The 17,626-nt window shown below is 38.4% G+C and overlaps 1 protein-coding gene across 1 annotated transcript; it reads right to left on the bottom strand.

Moving 5' to 3' along the window:
• Positions 1–2,017: 2,017 nt before the first annotated feature.
• Positions 2,018–16,304, bottom strand: CKAP2 (cytoskeleton associated protein 2). The gene is made up of 9 exons (XM_081214392.1): positions 16,111–16,304; positions 15,125–15,209; positions 12,719–12,797; positions 11,748–12,616; positions 11,087–11,291; positions 9,435–9,605; positions 7,404–7,473; positions 3,882–4,137; positions 2,018–3,392 (listed from the first exon to the last, which is right to left on the bottom strand). Exons 1-9 carry the CDS (start codon positions 16,178–16,180, stop codon positions 3,137–3,139), a joined length of 2,061 nt encoding a protein of 686 aa, XP_081070518.1. The 5' UTR covers positions 16,181–16,304; the 3' UTR covers positions 2,018–3,136.
• Between the last annotated feature and the right edge of the window lie 1,322 nt (positions 16,305–17,626).

Here is a 17,626-nt window from a genome sequence, read left to right as displayed (position 1 = left end):
TTCCAGCACGCTCACAGATGGTGCCAGGCTGCTGCTTGCCAGACCTCGGTTTGAGCAGCAAAGGACTAAGTTCTCCTGAGATTTCGTGTTCAGGAAGAGCTTGTGCACGTGCACGTGGGCGAGCTGATGACCCCACGGCGGACCTTCCAGCTGCATTCACACCCGTTACCACGGTGCCCATGGCTCTAGACAGCCAGCCACCAATAACTTGTAGTCCTGAAGAATAAATGTCATCATCCAATCGTGTTGGCTGATCACTTATGCACTTAAATGGGTGGACAGAGCCTGTGCTTATGGGAAAGAGTAATCCCAAGGTGGCGTACGCATGCGGACGGGGCTGCGAGAAAACAGAAAGGAGCACAGAGAAGAAGTGGCGGAGCATCTCCAGGAGTCACTTGTTTTCTCTGGGGCCCAACAGTCAGTTTTCTCATTTGTGGCATCGAGGGTGGTTGTATTCAAAAACAATTTTATCCCCAAACCGCCTTTTTTGTTATTGGTTATCTTAATCTGTGTTGCAAAAGTATATGGGGTGATGAAAATACTCTAAAGTTAGATTGTGGTGAGGGTTAAACAACTCTGAATATACTAAAACCCACTGAATTGTACACTTTAAAAGGGTGAATTTTACGGTATGTGAATTAGATCAGTAACACTGTTTCTTAAAAAAGGAGAAAACGAATATTTAAACAATCTTTAAAATTCAAGTCCTGGGTGGAGTCAGAATCTGGAAGAGCCTGGCCTGGAGTCCCTTGCGCTGCTCTGGAGACTCTCCCTGCCCGGCTGCTCCAAACGAACGCCTCTCCTGCCTTGGCTGCCCCACCTTGTCTGGGCGCCAAAAGCTCCAGCTTGACCTGTTTCACTGCTTGTCTAAAATGCACATACTGGTGGGGACCAGAAGACCACATTCTGGTGAAAATGCTGCCTGCCTGTGGGACCCTAAATAATTTCAGTTCCTGCCAAATTCAAAACTCACTGAGGCCACAACTTCAGATAGTTAGGGGGGGCGGCTGGGACAAGTCCTGTGTGAGGGATGTAGAGGCTGCCTGGGGTTGCTGGAGCAGTTAAGAGAGTCTTAAAATAAAACCAACATTTTAAAATTTAAAAAAAAAAGAAAGAAAAGAAAAAAGAAAACCCCAGGCAGGAGCCCCTGCTTTTCTCTGGGTAGTTACTTCACTGTTCTCTCTGGTGACCTTTGCTCCCCAACCTTCGTTCAGTCACCCAGTACCTATTTACATTTTCCAGGTCCAACTACATAGGAAAGACTGACTCTCAGTCCTGATTCCAAACACCTGTGGAAAGGATTCTGACAGTCCAGCTTCAGTCAGGTGCCCATTCTGGCCATTCAACAGGGGGGACAGGCAGATAAAAATGATACAAAATGACCAAAACGGATTATCTCCATTTCACCCTTCAGAAACAGGAGATTCAACTAAGTAGCTTCTCCACAGTCATGTAACTTTTAAGAGAAGGTAGGAGCAGAACTTTTGAATGTAGGCCTGTTGGACTTCAAGGCTCATGCACCATCCATCACATTCTTGGAGATATTTAGCTTGGAACAAACCTAGGTCAGACATGTGCTCACTGTTCTCAAGCATCTGGAAAGGAGTTACAACTAGTCTACGACGATTTAGATAGATTTTCCCTCCGTTGAAGAGGAAAAAAAAAAAACCCACTCTATGAAACCTGTCCAAACAGAACAGTTTATCTCAAGCTCTCTTTCACTGAGATATTTCAAGCTATGTTATATGGCCTAATGAAACATATGGTATGGATATAACAAAGCTGAGAGTATACGCCAGCTTGAAGTTTATTTCAAAATGGCATATTTTGCGCCATTCATACAAAGGATGAAAAAAAACTAAAGAATTAGTTTTTTAAGTTTTAGATAAGTAGATTGATAATTTTTCAAAAGGAAATACACCATTAAGCACACACTTATTTTAAGTGTTGAAAAACCTAAAGTCCAATCCCACTATAATGTATTTCAAAGGCAAGGTTCAAATTTATTCACCGTGGTTAAACTGCATTTTATATTTGTTGAAAGAAATGTCATTGCAATATCGTTATATAGATGTTTTCATTTATTGTATACATATTAGGTACACAGCTTAAAAGGAATAAAAACCCTACTCTCTACAACATAAGACAATAAATAGAACAAAGACTGGCACTATTATACAACTGGAATTAATGAACATAAATAAGAATAAGTATGTGATTTTCAACCACATTCATATTTCAAAGTTTTAAAACTATCTAACCTTTTACGATGACTAAATCTTAACTTGAAACTGTAGAGTTGGTGAAGGATGTATGCCATTTAAGTATTAGTTCAGAGACTTACAAAACAATTTTACTGGTAGTGTTTATGTATGGGGAGCAGAGACCTACTTACTGTGTATGACTATCATGTTTTAGGAGACATGATGAAGTTTTTATATTACAAGGAAGAAATCAATTTTAAGTATTAGTTATTTTAGAAATACTACCTAAACTAGGATGACACTTATGAAGTATTATATATTCCTTCTTTAACTGCCTTCTATTAGTCTATAAACTATATCAAAAGAAGTGATGGAAGTTAACATTTTTAACATTTTGGATAGTCAAGTTAGAAAAGGAACTAAAGAAAGGAACTCAGATTTAAGGTTCTGAATGCCCACTAGGTTTGGCACATTTTCTTTCTTCCAACAAATTATCTTCTTTTAGAAATGGAGTATTTAGTTAACTATCCCTCTCGGGGACCTCGGCTATAATAAAAAAGGGGCCAAGAGACCACAGATGCAGACACACTGGCATTGCTGGAGAGTGACAATGAAGAACCAGGGGCAGAGTCTCAGGGACACAGGAGACCACAGCAGTCTGGGCTACTAGAATTGGGTGACAAAGCAAGCTAACTCTTGTCTTCACAAAATTTACCTGTCTTAGAGGAAAAGTCAGTCTATTGAGATCGACAAGGTAGGATTAGCTTTCCTATGCACAGAAGGCAACACCTGCTATAGAGTGGACATTAGTAGGAGCGCTGACTGCCGTGAATACTTAGGTACTTGGCGACTCTTGACCTAAGGGACAAAGCCACAACAAACCAACCAACCAAACACCCTCGGAATAATACAACCCCACTCCTATCAGAGCTTCACTTCTCTTCTGTCGTGTCAGTCTCCAAGTACAGGCGGCACAGGGCTGCATTGGGGCGGCACACAAAAGCATCAGTTTCACTTCCCAACTCTGTTAACTGCTCCAGTGAAGACACACAAGGAAAATGGTCTTTTAACATATCTGGCAATTTCGAAGTCTTCTCTTGAAGACGTCGAGATCGTCTAACTGGTGTGAGAAACTTTAGCTCTTTAAATGCAGAATTTGTTTCGTCAAACTGCATCTTCTTTTTCACACTAAAAAAACCACAAAATTATTCCCAGAGTTAAAAAACATGTTAACATTTTCACTTCACACTTTTATGCTATTTATCATCCTATAACTTGTATTTTACAACCATGTCACTGCTTGTCCTACAGAAAGAGGTCCTGAAATAAGTAAGGAACTTATTCATTTCTCGTTGTTACAACTTGTACACAGTAGATACTTGAATATCTATAGAATTGGCTAATCGCTCAATTCCAAAACCCACTGTTATTAATAATACACAGAGATAAAAGTAAAATGATGTAAAAGTTTTTCTTTTCGAAAATGGCAATATTTAGGGAAAAGCAAAGCAAATACAGTATTTAAAAGGCGAAATGTTCCAATCACATTTTGTTTGTTTCAAACCTTTCTATTAACAAATAGTTCTAATCGGAAGCTATCTTAAACATTTAAAAATACCACATGCATTATCCTAAGCATAAAAACAAACCAGAGCACATTACATTTTAAAAGTTTACCTTTGCAAGTATGGAGTAGTAGACACATTATATTTAATTAAGCAACCCGCCCTAGTTTCTGATTTGGGGGTTTTAACATCACTGGTTGGATCTTTTGTTTTGTCATCTTGCTCTTTTTCACAACCTTGAAATACCACACTTCTAGGATGCTTATTTTCTATTTCCGGTTTTTCTGACCCCAGATTAACACTTATATCGTCAATGGTGGCTTCTTGGATTTGTTCCTTGGTTGCACAAGGCTCCTCAATATTTTCTCCTATAGAAACAGATTTATAGATTAAGCTTTTGGTCAAATTTAAAGAACAAAATCAGAAGACAAAGTTATTTACAGTTGGCCAGATTTTCAAAGTAAAGGAACCAAACTGCCATCTCCCAACCACTAGTTTTTCTAAGCAAATACTGCTAACAATTATTTAACAAATATTTACTATCTCCTATGTGTCAGGGATTATAGATACAAATATAAGAAGGAAATCATCCCCATCTTTAAAAAGTTCACATTCTGCAGAAGAGAAATGCTTTAAAATAATTATAAAATGAGGAAAATGCTTTAATTGAGGTAAAAACAAAAGGTTATGGGAACCCATAAAAAGAAATAACTGACTTTGCTTGAGGGACAGGGAGATGGCAAGGGAAGGCTTCACAAATGACATTTAGGCAAGGTCTTGAAAAATGAGTACAAGACAAAGGAAGACAATTTCGATATGAAGCTTAAAAGAAAATGATCCATTAAGACAACATTAAAGGGCCAGTGTGCTTAGAACATAGGGTAAGGAGCAAGGTGGAAATGTTGGAAGGAGGTGATGAGTTCAGACAGGTAGGAAGTTTTAGTTAAAAAAATTCACTGGAGAGACAGATACAATTAGATTTGGTCACTATACAGAATGGTTTAGAATGGCAGGGAATGATTTGTGGGACTTCCCTGGTGGTCCAGCAGTTAAGACTCCGCGCTTCCACTGCAGGGGCATGGGTTTGATCCCCTAATCGGGGAACTAAGATCCCACATGCTGTGCAGTGCAACCAAAAAAAAAAAAAGGCAATGATCTGTGCTGGTAAGAAGACAAAGCTGTTATCACAGCCTGAGCAAGGTGGTAGCAGTGGACAGTGAGAAGGAAGGGCCCAAGTTTAGTGTTATTCCTGAGTCAGGACTTAACAAATTAATGCATATGAAGGTCTGAATGAGTGTGGATGTGTGCATTCCTTCTAAAATTTCTTGCTTCAGAGTCTTTAATGGCAAAGGAGGATTTTTTCTTTTTTGGGAGGAAGAGATGGTGGTATGAGGAAGCAGCGAGGGAAGACAAGGCATTCCAAATAAAACATGTTAGATGTGAAATACCTGTGAGACATCCTGGTAAATCCACTGAGCTGAAAAGACCTTTAGATTTGATTATTAGGAAATTATTAGTTTCTTTTCCTTTTTTTAAATTGATACAGATTTTTACTAAGTGATGATTTTAGTTACATGATAAAGTGAATGTGGTTTAGTGAGGATAAGTTGAAGTGAGGAGAGAGGGAATATCGATTCATTAATTCAACAAATATTTCTGCAGTAGTACTGGGGCTGCAGTGGCGAGGGAGATCAGACTCAGTCCTTGACAACAGAGTTTAGAGTTTGAAAGACAAGACAAACAAACAAGCAATCAAGTGCATAAAAGACTGCACAGAGAAAACCAGCGAGCACAAAACAGGGCATATCATCTAGTTGGGTTGAGAGGAAAGGTGGACATCAGGGAAGGCTACCTCAAGGAAATGACAGGTGAACTGTGGTCTAAAGGATAAATACGAATTAGGTTAAAAGTAGAAGACTGGCTTGGAGAGACCCAGAGGCAAGAGAGAGAGTACAGCCCCTTCTAGGAAATTAAAAAAAAAAGTAAAGAAAGAAATCAGGGATGTGGAGGAGAGGGAGTGACAAGAGAGGCTGGGATCAGGAATCTAAGCAGATACGTGATGGGGCATTTTGGTTGCAGTCTTGAGAACAGACTGGAGCCAGAGTAGAGAAGCAGGAAACTAAGTAAGGAAACCATTGTTGTAGTCCACGTAAGAGCTGTCAGTGATCGTGACTATAGTAATGAGAGTAAAGATGGAGAGGAGTGGATGGATTTTAAGAGATGCCTAGGAAGTTAAACTGAATTTTATTGGCTAGGAAACAGGGGTGGGAAAGTGGGAAAAGAGAGAAGGAGTGAAATATAATCCCAAGATTTCTGGCTTGGAGAACTCGACAGTGTCGGTCACTGAGATAGGGAACCAAACTAAGGAAAAGGTTTAGGGAAAAGTGATGTAGTCAAGTTTGGATTTCTGGGATTAAGGAATCTGAGAGATACCCAAGAGGTGCTTCTCTCCCTTATTATTTGTCTTATACTTCCCAAAGATGTTTTCTTGCTGTTTACGAATAATTTTAATTTGTAAAATGGATTTTATACCTAGAATTTATAATTATATATTTCAAAAGCCAAGAGTTTATGGATAGCATTTCTTTTTCCATCTAAAGATAAATATTCTAGCAGCTGGAAAGATGCCACTAACTAGTATGATTCTATTAAGGAAAATAAAGGTAGAATAACTGAATCAGGTTTAAATACTGGTTTTCTCTTTCTAAATATCTCTAGAGCCAGTGAGAATTATGAGGAAGAAGGTTCTATAAAATTCTTATTTCTACTTTGCTGTCTTTAGCACAAAGACACAGGATTGGGTTATACTTAAAAAATTTTTTTAATTGAGGTATAAATGACATACATTATATTAGTTTCAAGTGTACAACATGATTTGATATTTGTATGTATCATGAAATGATGACCAGAACATACTGTGAAATGAAAACATCTCTCCCCATACATAGTTACACATTTTTTTTCTTGTGATGAGGACTTTTAAGATCTACTTTCTCATCAACTTTCAAATATGCAATACAGTGTTATTATCTACAGTCACCACGCTGTACTTTGTATCCCCAGGACTTATTTATTTTATAACTGGTAATTTGTATCTTTTGGCGCCCTTCACCCATTTCAATGGGTTGGGCTATTCTTAAACCTTTCTGCCCCTTTGGTTGGTGGTATCCTAGTCTTTCCTGGTTTTTCCTCCTGTCTCCTTGACCATTCCCTCTTAAGCTCCTTTAAATATAGCCAGTAAGATCAGAGCATATACATCTGTATGTTCCACTGGGGCATAATAACAGCAAACATAAATAGAAATATTCTCTGTTGAACCAAAAAGTCTTATAGATCTCATCTAGTCAAACTGCCTCATTTTTAAGACAGGAAATTAAGGCCTAGAAAGGTAAGGTAACTTTCATAGACACATGATAACAAATTTGGGTTTCAAATCAGACCTCCTAATTAAAAATTATTCATACTATGTAAAGCCAATGAATTTCAATGAATTTCAGAGGTATGTCAACAGAAGTATGAGGAAAGAAACAACTTAAATATTTAAAAAGTTTAAAAAGATAAAAGAAAAATAATTCAGCAAAGAAATTTAATTAAATCATAATTAACTTGAAGAAAACAAAAGAAACAAACTTACCAAATTTAACTTTTTCTTGACTCTTCATTGTAAGAATGTCAACAATTGCATGTCGCATCTCTTCAATAGGCTTAATATTTTTTTAATGAAGAAACCAGACCCATATAAGTTTTATATTTTCAGACATTAACTAAGGTTGTCCAAGTTGAAAATATTAAAACCAGTGATTAAATTTCACATTTTATAACAAAGCAATGATTCTTGGACCATTTTTCTCAGAACACTTATTTTGCCACTCAAATTGAAAAAAATGACTGTCTTTTCCAAATAAAAATGAACTTAAGGTGGGCTTCCCTGGTGGCGCAGTGGTTGAGAGTCTGCCTGCAGATGCAGGGGACACGGGTTCGTGCCCCACTCCGGGAAGATCCCACATGCCGTGGAGCGGCTGGGCCCGTGAGCCATGGCCGCTGAGCCTGCGCGTCCGGAGCCTGTGCTCCGCAACGGGAGAGGCCACAGCAGTGAGAGGCCCGCGTACCGCAAAAAAAAAAAAAAAAAAAAAAATGAACTTAAGGGATAGAATTTCATCAGTTTAAAAAATTTCCCCATAATTTTTCTTAAGCCTATGGTAAATATTACTGCTTACCTGATAGGAACAAAAGGAATGAACAAATAGCAAATTAAGACTATTAATATCTATCAAAGAGCTGATTATATTAAGTTTCTCTAAATTTATATTAGTTTATTCCTTTTCCCCTACATCCAAGTCCATGGTTATATTTTTGTTTCACATGCTATTAAATGCATTTCTGAAGAGTTCAAGGTTGATCAGCCTAACATTTCATTTATTCAAAAATTCAACAGTTTAGTAAAGCATCCATTATATGTCAGATATTATAAGTACTTACTATGCCTGCTAATGCAATAAATTCAAAATATTATACAAAAGAGAAGCTCAGGCTCATATTCTTAATTCTAGAACTTAGTCCTGAACTATTCACCCATCTGGCTTTTAATTTTCTTGGCTAATTTTGATCCCTGTTTTCCAATTTCTGCTCTGGTCTCACATCTTTCTCTTTACACTACTGCTTTCTCTGTGAACACCTGGCTCTAGTTTTGCATCCTAGCTATACTGTCACAAGCTGCTGTAAGTAACGTCCCTTCTGGTTCAATGTAGTAGGGACCTAACATTCTCTTCCAGGTGAGATTCGGTGAAATACAATTACCCTTCAGCAAAGTGTTTTACACATAATAGCCATAGAGAGAATATCTGCTGAATATTTGATTTTTGATTCAGGTGAAACATCAAACAGCATTTGCTGGTTTTGCTGATACTAAAGGATATAAACCTTTCTTAAGAAAAGGCTAAAAAAAGTTTTTAAAAAACTCTCTTTGTAAACAATTTCCAAGAATGCGTTTCTGAGAAACTTGGTCAGAAAGAAATACATTTTAGGAATATCTGCCCATAAAGACAACAAAACCAATCAAATCAAAAAACCCTCAAGATATCATTTTTTTCTATACCCAGGGTTTTTTTGGTAGCAGCACACAAGGAAGAGGTGACAGGTATAATATCAAACCACTATGGTGGTAATAATGTCAGAGATATTAGTTTATTGCCATTTTCTGGACCAAACATATGGCATATAAATGTGAGTCCATAAAGATATACTCCTGAAGTGAAAGAGAATTCTCTCACAAAGGCATCAGAACTTACTAACGTTTTAAAAGTTAATTCCATTTGCTTTCTAGTCAATAAATACATTTTAATATTGAAAATTCAGTTTCCCAGTAGATTTCTCAACTAGAGAATGTGCAAAACGACATGCTGTGCTAAAATATTTCTCACAGCACGTTTCATGAAATACACATTTCAGCTTTATCCATTTTCTAAGGTCTGATTATCCCTAGTACGTGAGCAAGTTTTAGAAGGTTGAGAAACAGCCTTTATTATATGCAATCCTTGTGGCCTTTAAACATTCATCACTGCCACATATATAACCACAATTTTATCAGGTTATGTGGTGATGTGTACCAAAATAATTCTGAATTATTTACACTGTAATAATAAAGACCAGTAAGTTTTAATCTCACCTGAGCTCCTGCCAGAATGGCCTTCTCATAGATTGCGATAATATTTTCAATAGGACTCGTAAGTGGTTCAACACGTGCAAGGCATATCCAATATTTAACAAGTTTTTTGGCATCTGGAATATCTTTAATCAGGTCGTTTAGTGTAACCAATACTTCTTCTTTTGGACATCCCTAAAATCGCAAGAAATAAAGTGAGTGATGTCATTTAGCCTACAAACTATGAACAATTAAGTAAACTTACTGTAATCAAGGTCAGTGATAAAGAGAGAAAAGGTTGGTAGAAAATTATTCCTAAAATATTCACCATTATACTCCTTACTCCAGACTTGTTCTGAATGGCTAGCAAGAAGCAAAGCAGTCAAAAGTCAGAGAGAGAAGAAAAAAGAAATACTAGTTGAGAAAAATATTAGTAAAAAAATGACTAAAACTCTACTTGATCTTGATGTTTATCCTCTTATATATTATGAGATTCTATTTGTTATACTTTATTTAGAATTTTTGCATCTACCAGATGCTTATGAGAATAGCTTGCAAGTTTTTTCAATTATCTTTGTCAAAAAGTTTTGATAGTAAGATTAAAATGCATCTGTAATGGTTTATGTAATTAAGAGCTATATATAGTTAAGTAGTAGGGCAGAAAAATTCCATAGTATCAATAAAAAACCCCAGATCAGAAATAAGAAGAGAATCAGTTTCCCTGACTATAATTTTCACTGGTTGTCAGAACCACAAAAAGTCGAAAGATGCTCATGAAGACTAGAGAAAGGTTTGAAATCACGCTCTATATGTTCAGTCTTGCTATGGATCTTAGATACTAGTGAGTGATGGGGAGATCAGCTCGATGCCTTGTGACCACCTAGAGGGGTGGGATAGGGAGGGTGGGAGGGAGGCTCAAGAAGGAGGGGATATGGGGATATGTGTGTGCATATAGCTGATTCACTTTGTCGTATGGCAGAAACTAACACAACACTGTGAAGCAATTATACTCCAATAAAGATGTATAAAAAGAAATTCACAACTATAAGCGACAGTTAAACAATATATTAAGATGATTTTTTATAAATATTAAAATATACATGTATATATATTTTTTTAAATTAAGGAGAAGTCAGGAAATTAAAAAAAAACGCTCTGAAGTTGATGACCATACACATAGGAATTCTGATCCAAATCGTAAAATTCTACAGTTCAAGGCCATGATGATATTGGTTTAGATTAGTGGGATTTTGTTTGCAACTATTTTAGTTAAATTTAATCTGTGATAATAATTTGTGTTGCTAGTCTTTGATAAAGTATGGGAATGAGTTGAAAAAAAAATTGTAAATATATTGAATGAATGTAAAAACAAAAGTATCAGAGTGAATATCCACCCCCAGCCCACTCCATGGTAACATCTTAGAGGAATACAATATTTACAACTCAACTGAAAAAAAATCTAAGTATCCATTCGATATATTTATATGAACTCAGTGAGAATGGAGTCCATTTAAGGCTAAAGAGAAACAATCTCACAATTAACAGTAAGTCTCCATAACACTGCTGACACATTAACTGGTCAAAAAAGATTGACAGTATAATTTAATGAGATAATGTTGATGAAGGTTAATTTGCAAACTATAAACTACTACACAAATATAAGACAAAGACTCTACCTCATTAATCAGGTTTAGGCATTCAGAAAATGTCTTGTTTACTTTTTCAGTAAACAATCGTTGTTCGTCTTCTTCTGCCATGGTAGTCCAGAAGGACCCGACTGGTTTTTCATTTTGTGCTTCGGGCTCAGGCTGGGTAACCACTGAGCTCGGAGGCCTTTTCATTACTCTTCCTTTGCCAGCTTTCCACTCACTCAGACGAGCCCTACAGTTAGAAGCAGCATATAAACATTACTGTGATACTGATAACAGAATTCTGTCAAACAGAGTGAAAGTTAATATTTCAGGTCTTTAAGTAATTCTACACTAGTGGCACATACATAGTTCACCAGCTTGAAGAAAAAGAAAGACAGAACCTATCAATGTTAATGATATGCTCACAAAGACCCCAAGAATGCATTTTTAAATGGAGAGGTAATAAAATATTTCTCAATTTTATTAAGCATTTTAACTTAGATTACATAAAACAACCTAATTAAACACACTCAAGCACAATAACTTAGGACATACTGTTCCACAATATAAATTTGCTTAAATTGATCTGCATATGACTGAAGAGAATCCATGTACAAAAAGCTCTAATACATTCAAGGAAATGATAAGCCAAATTCACAAATGGTACCCTACTAAAAATTAAGCTAACAAAATTACATCTACTTACTTTCTCTCCTCCGCAGTTTCTCTGGGCTGAGTCCATCTGCTATCAATAGCTGCTTTCACCATGGTATATCTGCGCTGGTCAATGCTTTTTGACTTTTCTATCAGTTTAGTATTAGAAGACGAAGCAGGCCTGGCTACCATTTCAGATGTCATGCTTCTTGATAGTGTCTTATTTCTTTTTATGTCCTGAGAAGAACTCGTTTTGATAACAGACGAAACTGTATTTAACTGTAATAATTCTTTCTCTCGAGGCCCTTTCCGAACTGTAACATTGGCAGACGTCCTACTGATGCCTTGTTTCGTGGTGTCCTGGTTATTACTGTGGTGACTTCTAATAGAAGGTCGCACAAGTTGACTGCTCTGAGATGTAGTGCTCACAGATTTAGTGGCAGTCGTCATATGTGAGGCTCTATCACTTTTCACTGTTACACTGCTGGTGTGTACAGGCTGAGACTTTGTGGCTTTCAGGACAGTAGCTGAAAGTTTCTTCGTTGTTGCAGAACTCTCATCTTTGACTTGTAGAGGTTTTCTAAAGGAATTAATCTTAGACTGAACAATTTGGCCACGATAAGATCCAAGCACAGGTTTCTTGGGCTTGTTGGCCTCTTGCTTTGGTTTTTCTGTAGTCATTTGTTTCTTTTTACTGTTGTTTTTAAGGTGAAATGCTTGGCTTAATGTCATATGTTGACTTTGGGGGTCATCTATAATTGGTAACAATGGCAGAGTTTGATTATTATCCTCAAAATTAGGTGTATCAACTGCTGTAGTTGAATTGGTTAATTCATTAGAAGGTTTTAAAGGAATACAGTTTTTTTCCGTTGTTATATTATTCTTGATTCCAGTAGGTCTACCAACATTCTCTTTATCAGCCTAAAAGAGTTAAAGACAAACCTTTCAGAAAGAGTTTAGGAAAAAACCTTCTTTAGGAATGAGGGGAAAAGGAACATTTAGGAGGGCTATTCCGTATCTTACCATTTTTGCCTTAAGTTCCAGAACTTTTGTCTCTTCTTGGATCTGGCCTTCAGATGTCCTCACTCTCTGGTCTCTACCACTTAAAAAAAAAAAAAAAAGTCCATACCAAGGAAGTTTCCTTTTCTGGGGGAGGTATGGGAGGATATAACAATTATCTGACTTTGCAGTTTTAAACTGATGCAAGAACTGAGCTGAGATTTATTTGTCCTAAGCAAAACTCTTCTTTATTATAGGGTGATTTAATAGTGTAAACAAGATGGCTGAGGAATTTAAAGGTATCTTCTTATAAGCCTTAATACCGCGCCGCTCCCCCCGCCGGAATCTCATTCTAAACCATTCTCTAGTCATTCAAACAAGTCTTCAAAAATCTTTATTAAGCAACATTTTCTTTGGTTAGTTTTAAGTACTTAGTACCAGAGTTACATTGAAAAAAAAATTTTAAATAGCTCTCCCAAAAGAAATTCAAAAATTTCCACACACACTCACAACTTAATTTATTAATCAATGTGGATTTTAGTTTCTAAATAGCATTGCATTTAGAATATATATATATACAAAGCAAAAGCTTCTTCAAGAATTAAACTTAAACTCCTTTTTTACAGATATAGGCTAGTCCAGGCTACAGAATAGGTTAGTACAAGCTGTGAGAATCTCTTAGCAAGTGAGTTTGTATTCCAAGAACGAAGGGAAAAAAAGGGTCAGCTGGATATGCCTTGGATTCTAAGGCAGATTTCAAGTTCAGAGACGAAAAAATGTGAACAAAATGTACATTTTAGAGTCAGCAAAATTTGATTTCTGTATAGTTGAGTTTAGAATGTTCTTTTCTTCCCATTGTGTATAAGAGTACTCTAAACCCCACGACCCAGTTGGATTCCTTATTTAAATAAGTAGTTGAGAGTCACTGTCTTATGTGAATTAATGTTCTCTTTGCTTTCTCTCTAGTAATCTCATTCCACCCCAAGGTTTTAAAGAAATACCATCTACACACTGACAACTCCCAAGTTTATATCTGTAGTCCCGTTCTCACCCCTGACCTTCAGACACATCGCTATTTGGCATCTCCACTTAGATGTCTTATTGCTGCCTCAGATTTAACATGGTCAGAACAGAACTCCCGTTTCTCCCACTCCTCCCTCAGGCTTCCCATCTCAATATATGGTATCGCTATCCACTCAGTTATTCAAATCAAAAGTCTAGGATCATCTTTTGTCTTAAACAAAAAATTGGGATTTGTGAAAGAAAATGTTTATTCTAAAGAAAAGCAACTAATTAATGTAGAGTAAAACAATTAAAAAAATTTTTATTTGGAAACAATGCCAAACTTATATAAAGTTGCAAAATTATAAATAATTCAAACTATTTATCCAGATTTGCCTATTGTTAACATTTTATCCCATTTGCATTATCATTTGCATTCTTTCTGAACATGTCTGTGTGTGGAGTATACACAACTTTTTATCTGAACCTTTCAAGTTAAGTTACATACATGATGCCTCTTTACCCTTAAATACTTAAATGTTTATTTCCTAAAAATAGGAATTTTCTCTTACATAACCACAGAACAGTCATCAAATTCATAAATTTACCTTGATTAACCATTTTTTAAAATTTTATTTATTTTTATATTTATTTTTGGCTGTGTTGGGTTTTCGTTTCTGTGCAAGGGCTTTCTCTAGTTGCGGCAAGCAGGGGCCACTCTTCATCGCGGTGCGCGGGCCTCTCACTATCGCGGCCTCTCTTGTTGTGGAGCACAGGCTCCAGTCGCGCAGGCTCAGTAGTTATGGCTCATGGGCCTAGCCGCTCCGCGGCATGTGGGATCTTCCCAGACCAGGGCTCGAACCCGTGTCCCCTGCATTGGCAGGCAGACTCTCAACCACTGTGCCACCAGGGAAGCCCTGATTAACCATTTTAATCTATTGTTCATAGTTGAAAACTGACCTAATAATGTCCTTTATAGCATTTCACCTTCCACTATTAAATACAGTATAAGGGTCAGGTATTGAATTTAGTTGTCGTATCTCTTTAGCCTCCTTTACCCTGGAACATTAAGGATCATCTTCAACTCTTATTTTTTCTTTTACATCCCATATCTAATCCATCACCAAGTCCTGCCAGCTCTATCTCCTAAACATAGCAGAATCTGAGTATTTTCCACCCTGGGGAAGGGTATGAAGCATTCATCAAGACAAAATATATCAATAAGTAGGGTACCTAATATAAAGAAATACAAATTAAAATACTGGATTAAATAAAATGTTATTAAAATTCATTTCATCTTTAAAAAACAAAACTTTAAAAATGGGGTTACTAGCAAATTTTAAATTACATGTGTGGCTCACATTACATCTTTACTGGACAGCTCTGATATAATTTGACAGATGTGAAGTGAAAAAAATTTGACCTCACCTGGATAATATCTGATTTTCCTGTTTGTATGCAAAAAAAGTTTTTCTTTTTAACAGATGCTCCTTGAGTTTTTGTCTTCTTTGCTCTAAATAACAAAAGAGCTACAGGTCAACATCAGCTGCAATAACAACATCAAATAAAATACTGACTAAATGAAGATTTAACTTCGAAAAATGTTCTACTTGAGATTACATCTTATGTATAACAGAAAATTTCCCAGTTCAGTACTGCCTTTGAGAAATAATCACATTTTGAAATGACTGTTACTATAACTGGTCCCCATAACCACTCTGTACAAGAATCACATTCTTTACTGTCTGAAAGTGAAAAGTCTGGAGAACATCATTTTCAACATACAGCTCCTGAAAGCCAAGTTTTAAGAAGCTAAATGGTAGAGATGAGACACCAGACTCCAAGTTCTAATTTATCGGAATTGGGTGAGAATTTCTTTCCTGTTTTCCCACATGTAGGACAAGAAATATCTATTATTTCTTAAGACGCAGCTAACCCTAGATTTCTATAAAGCCGAAGGCGACATGTGTTAAATCTGAAGCATCAGTTGAACACTCCCGTCCCTCCAGAAACTAACTCCCGACTCAGGAGGCGGGAGCGCCCTGCGCAGGCGCAGTCAGCTCCCAGCACTGACGCGGCCCTGCCTCCGCGGGCCCGGGTCCCCAACGCGGGTCCCTGCCGGAGCCGCGCACACTCCCCCGACCCCACCCCACCCCACCCCCCGGCCAAACGGATCCTCTCACCTAAGCCCGTCGCCGCCGCCAGTGGGTCGCGACCGCACGCGACGCGTTCAACGCGCACACTAACACCACGGAGCGGGCACCACTCCCGATTGTCCATTTCACAAACCCTGTCCAGACTTCTCGCAGAACTGAACTGGGCGGAAACTGGTCTGCGAACCCAAGGCCCTGATGGCCCGGCCCGAGCCATCCCCCCGCGGCCGCTCCGGCCGTTACCGGCACCGCGGCCCTCACCTCTGAACACGGACTGGGCCCTCTGACTCGGGGGCAGCTGCAGGTCCTGGGGCACGGCTGGGGTGCTCATCGCAGCTCCGGGCAGGGGGACGCGTCTCCGACTCTACCACCGCAGTCTCCCTCAAGCCGGCGCGGCCGCACACTGCCCCAATACGCCCTGGGCTCGGCCTTAGACTGCGCGACCGCCGCCTCCGCCCATTGGTGCCCGGCGTGAATTGAATGGGCCAATGGGCGAAGAGGGGCGGGGCTTGAGACTGCCTAGTTCAGTTAGGACCTCTCGGGACTGAATCCCTAGGTTTTCAAACATAAACAGCGTTTTTGTCCTGGACTTGGCAGCTTGGGAGGAGTCGGACAGCGAAATCCCTGCCCTGTAGCAGATAGCTCTCGTCTTAGACGCTCACAGTGCATTGAGGAAGGCAGAGGAGAAAAGTGCTGTTTGGAGTGTTCAGTGAGGCGGAGGATTATAAGCACCCACTACTGTACCTAGAGCATGTGTATTTCCTTTTCACAAATATTACTTCATTGCGGCATCACAGCTCTGAAGTGGGAAGTTATCATCTCCTGTTTCACAGATAAGGTGACAGGCTCAGAAGTTATTTGTCCACGTTTGCACAGATTGCAAAGAGGAACTGAAATTAGGGTCTACTTCCCTCTGTACTACCCAATTACCAGATGAGAAAAAGAGAGGAAGAGAAAGGGCTAAAATGGGGATAGACCTTTCTTTTATAATCCTGTGAAGGTAAAATCAGCATTTGTTGTATTCATTTTGTGTGTTTGTACGTTTAAGTGTGCTGCCATAATCTTTCAGTCCTCACCTAAAAATATTACCTCCATAAAGCCCTCACAAACACCCAGTGGATAAGACAGAATGAAATAACTCAGAGCTAGATGGTTTTGTGGGTGGTGCTGGGGGAGAGAGGGAGAGTTCTGGGCTGTGCCTTTCTGGTTTTGAGCACAGGGGTCATACCATTTCTCGGCCTTGCGTGATCACTGAAGCTAGGTTTAGCTGGACTGTTTCAGCCAGGTTTTAAACATGGAGACAAAGATGACAAGATGCAACTTCTATCTTCCCTGCCCATGTGTGAGGGCCTCCACAGATGGCTCTCAACTGTGGTCAGTGTTTCCCATCTTTCCCTGCTTTTTCCGTCAGCATTTTATGCTAGCGTCTTGTTAAATTCGTTTGGGAAGTTAATTTGGGATATTCTGTAGTTTTCTTGATGAAATGTCTCATTTTTAGTGTAAATTTGCCTACACTTAAGGCTAACTCTGGGAGGACCAACAGCCAAACAGCACACATCACCATCCCTAAGACATCACTGCTGTTTAGATACTACTGTGAATATTATTGATTATTTACTAAAGTTTCATCAGACAGGTTGGGTAACCAGGGATTCCCATTAAGTAATGGAGAACAGTTTAACAAAATAGAACAGGTAAAAAATGACTCAAGGGACTTCCCTGGTGGTGCAGTAGTTAAGAATCCTTCTGCCAGTGCTGGGGACACAGGTTCAATCCC

The sequence above is a fragment of the Mesoplodon bidens genome (genome assembly GCF_964165515.1).
Source record: "Mesoplodon bidens genome assembly, chromosome: 17".
Classification (NCBI taxonomy): domain Eukaryota; kingdom Metazoa; phylum Chordata; class Mammalia; order Artiodactyla; family Ziphiidae; genus Mesoplodon; species Mesoplodon bidens.
This window is presented reverse-complemented; position numbering and strand designations above follow the sequence as displayed.

Excerpts from the sequence above, each read along its gene's own strand:
- CKAP2 (XM_081214392.1), bottom strand. The coding sequence starts at position 16,180 with ATGAGCACCCCAGCCGTGCCCCAGGACCTGCAGCTGCCCCCGAGTCAG. Across the intron at positions 12,617-12,718 it reads TGGAACTTAAGGCAAAAATG|GCTGATAAAGAGAATGTTGG; the intron begins GTAAGATACGGA and ends TAACTCTTTTAG. Across the intron at positions 7,474-9,434 it reads CCATTCTGGCAGGAGCTCAG|CCTATTGAAGAGATGCGACA; the intron begins GTGAGATTAAAA and ends AAAAATATTAAG.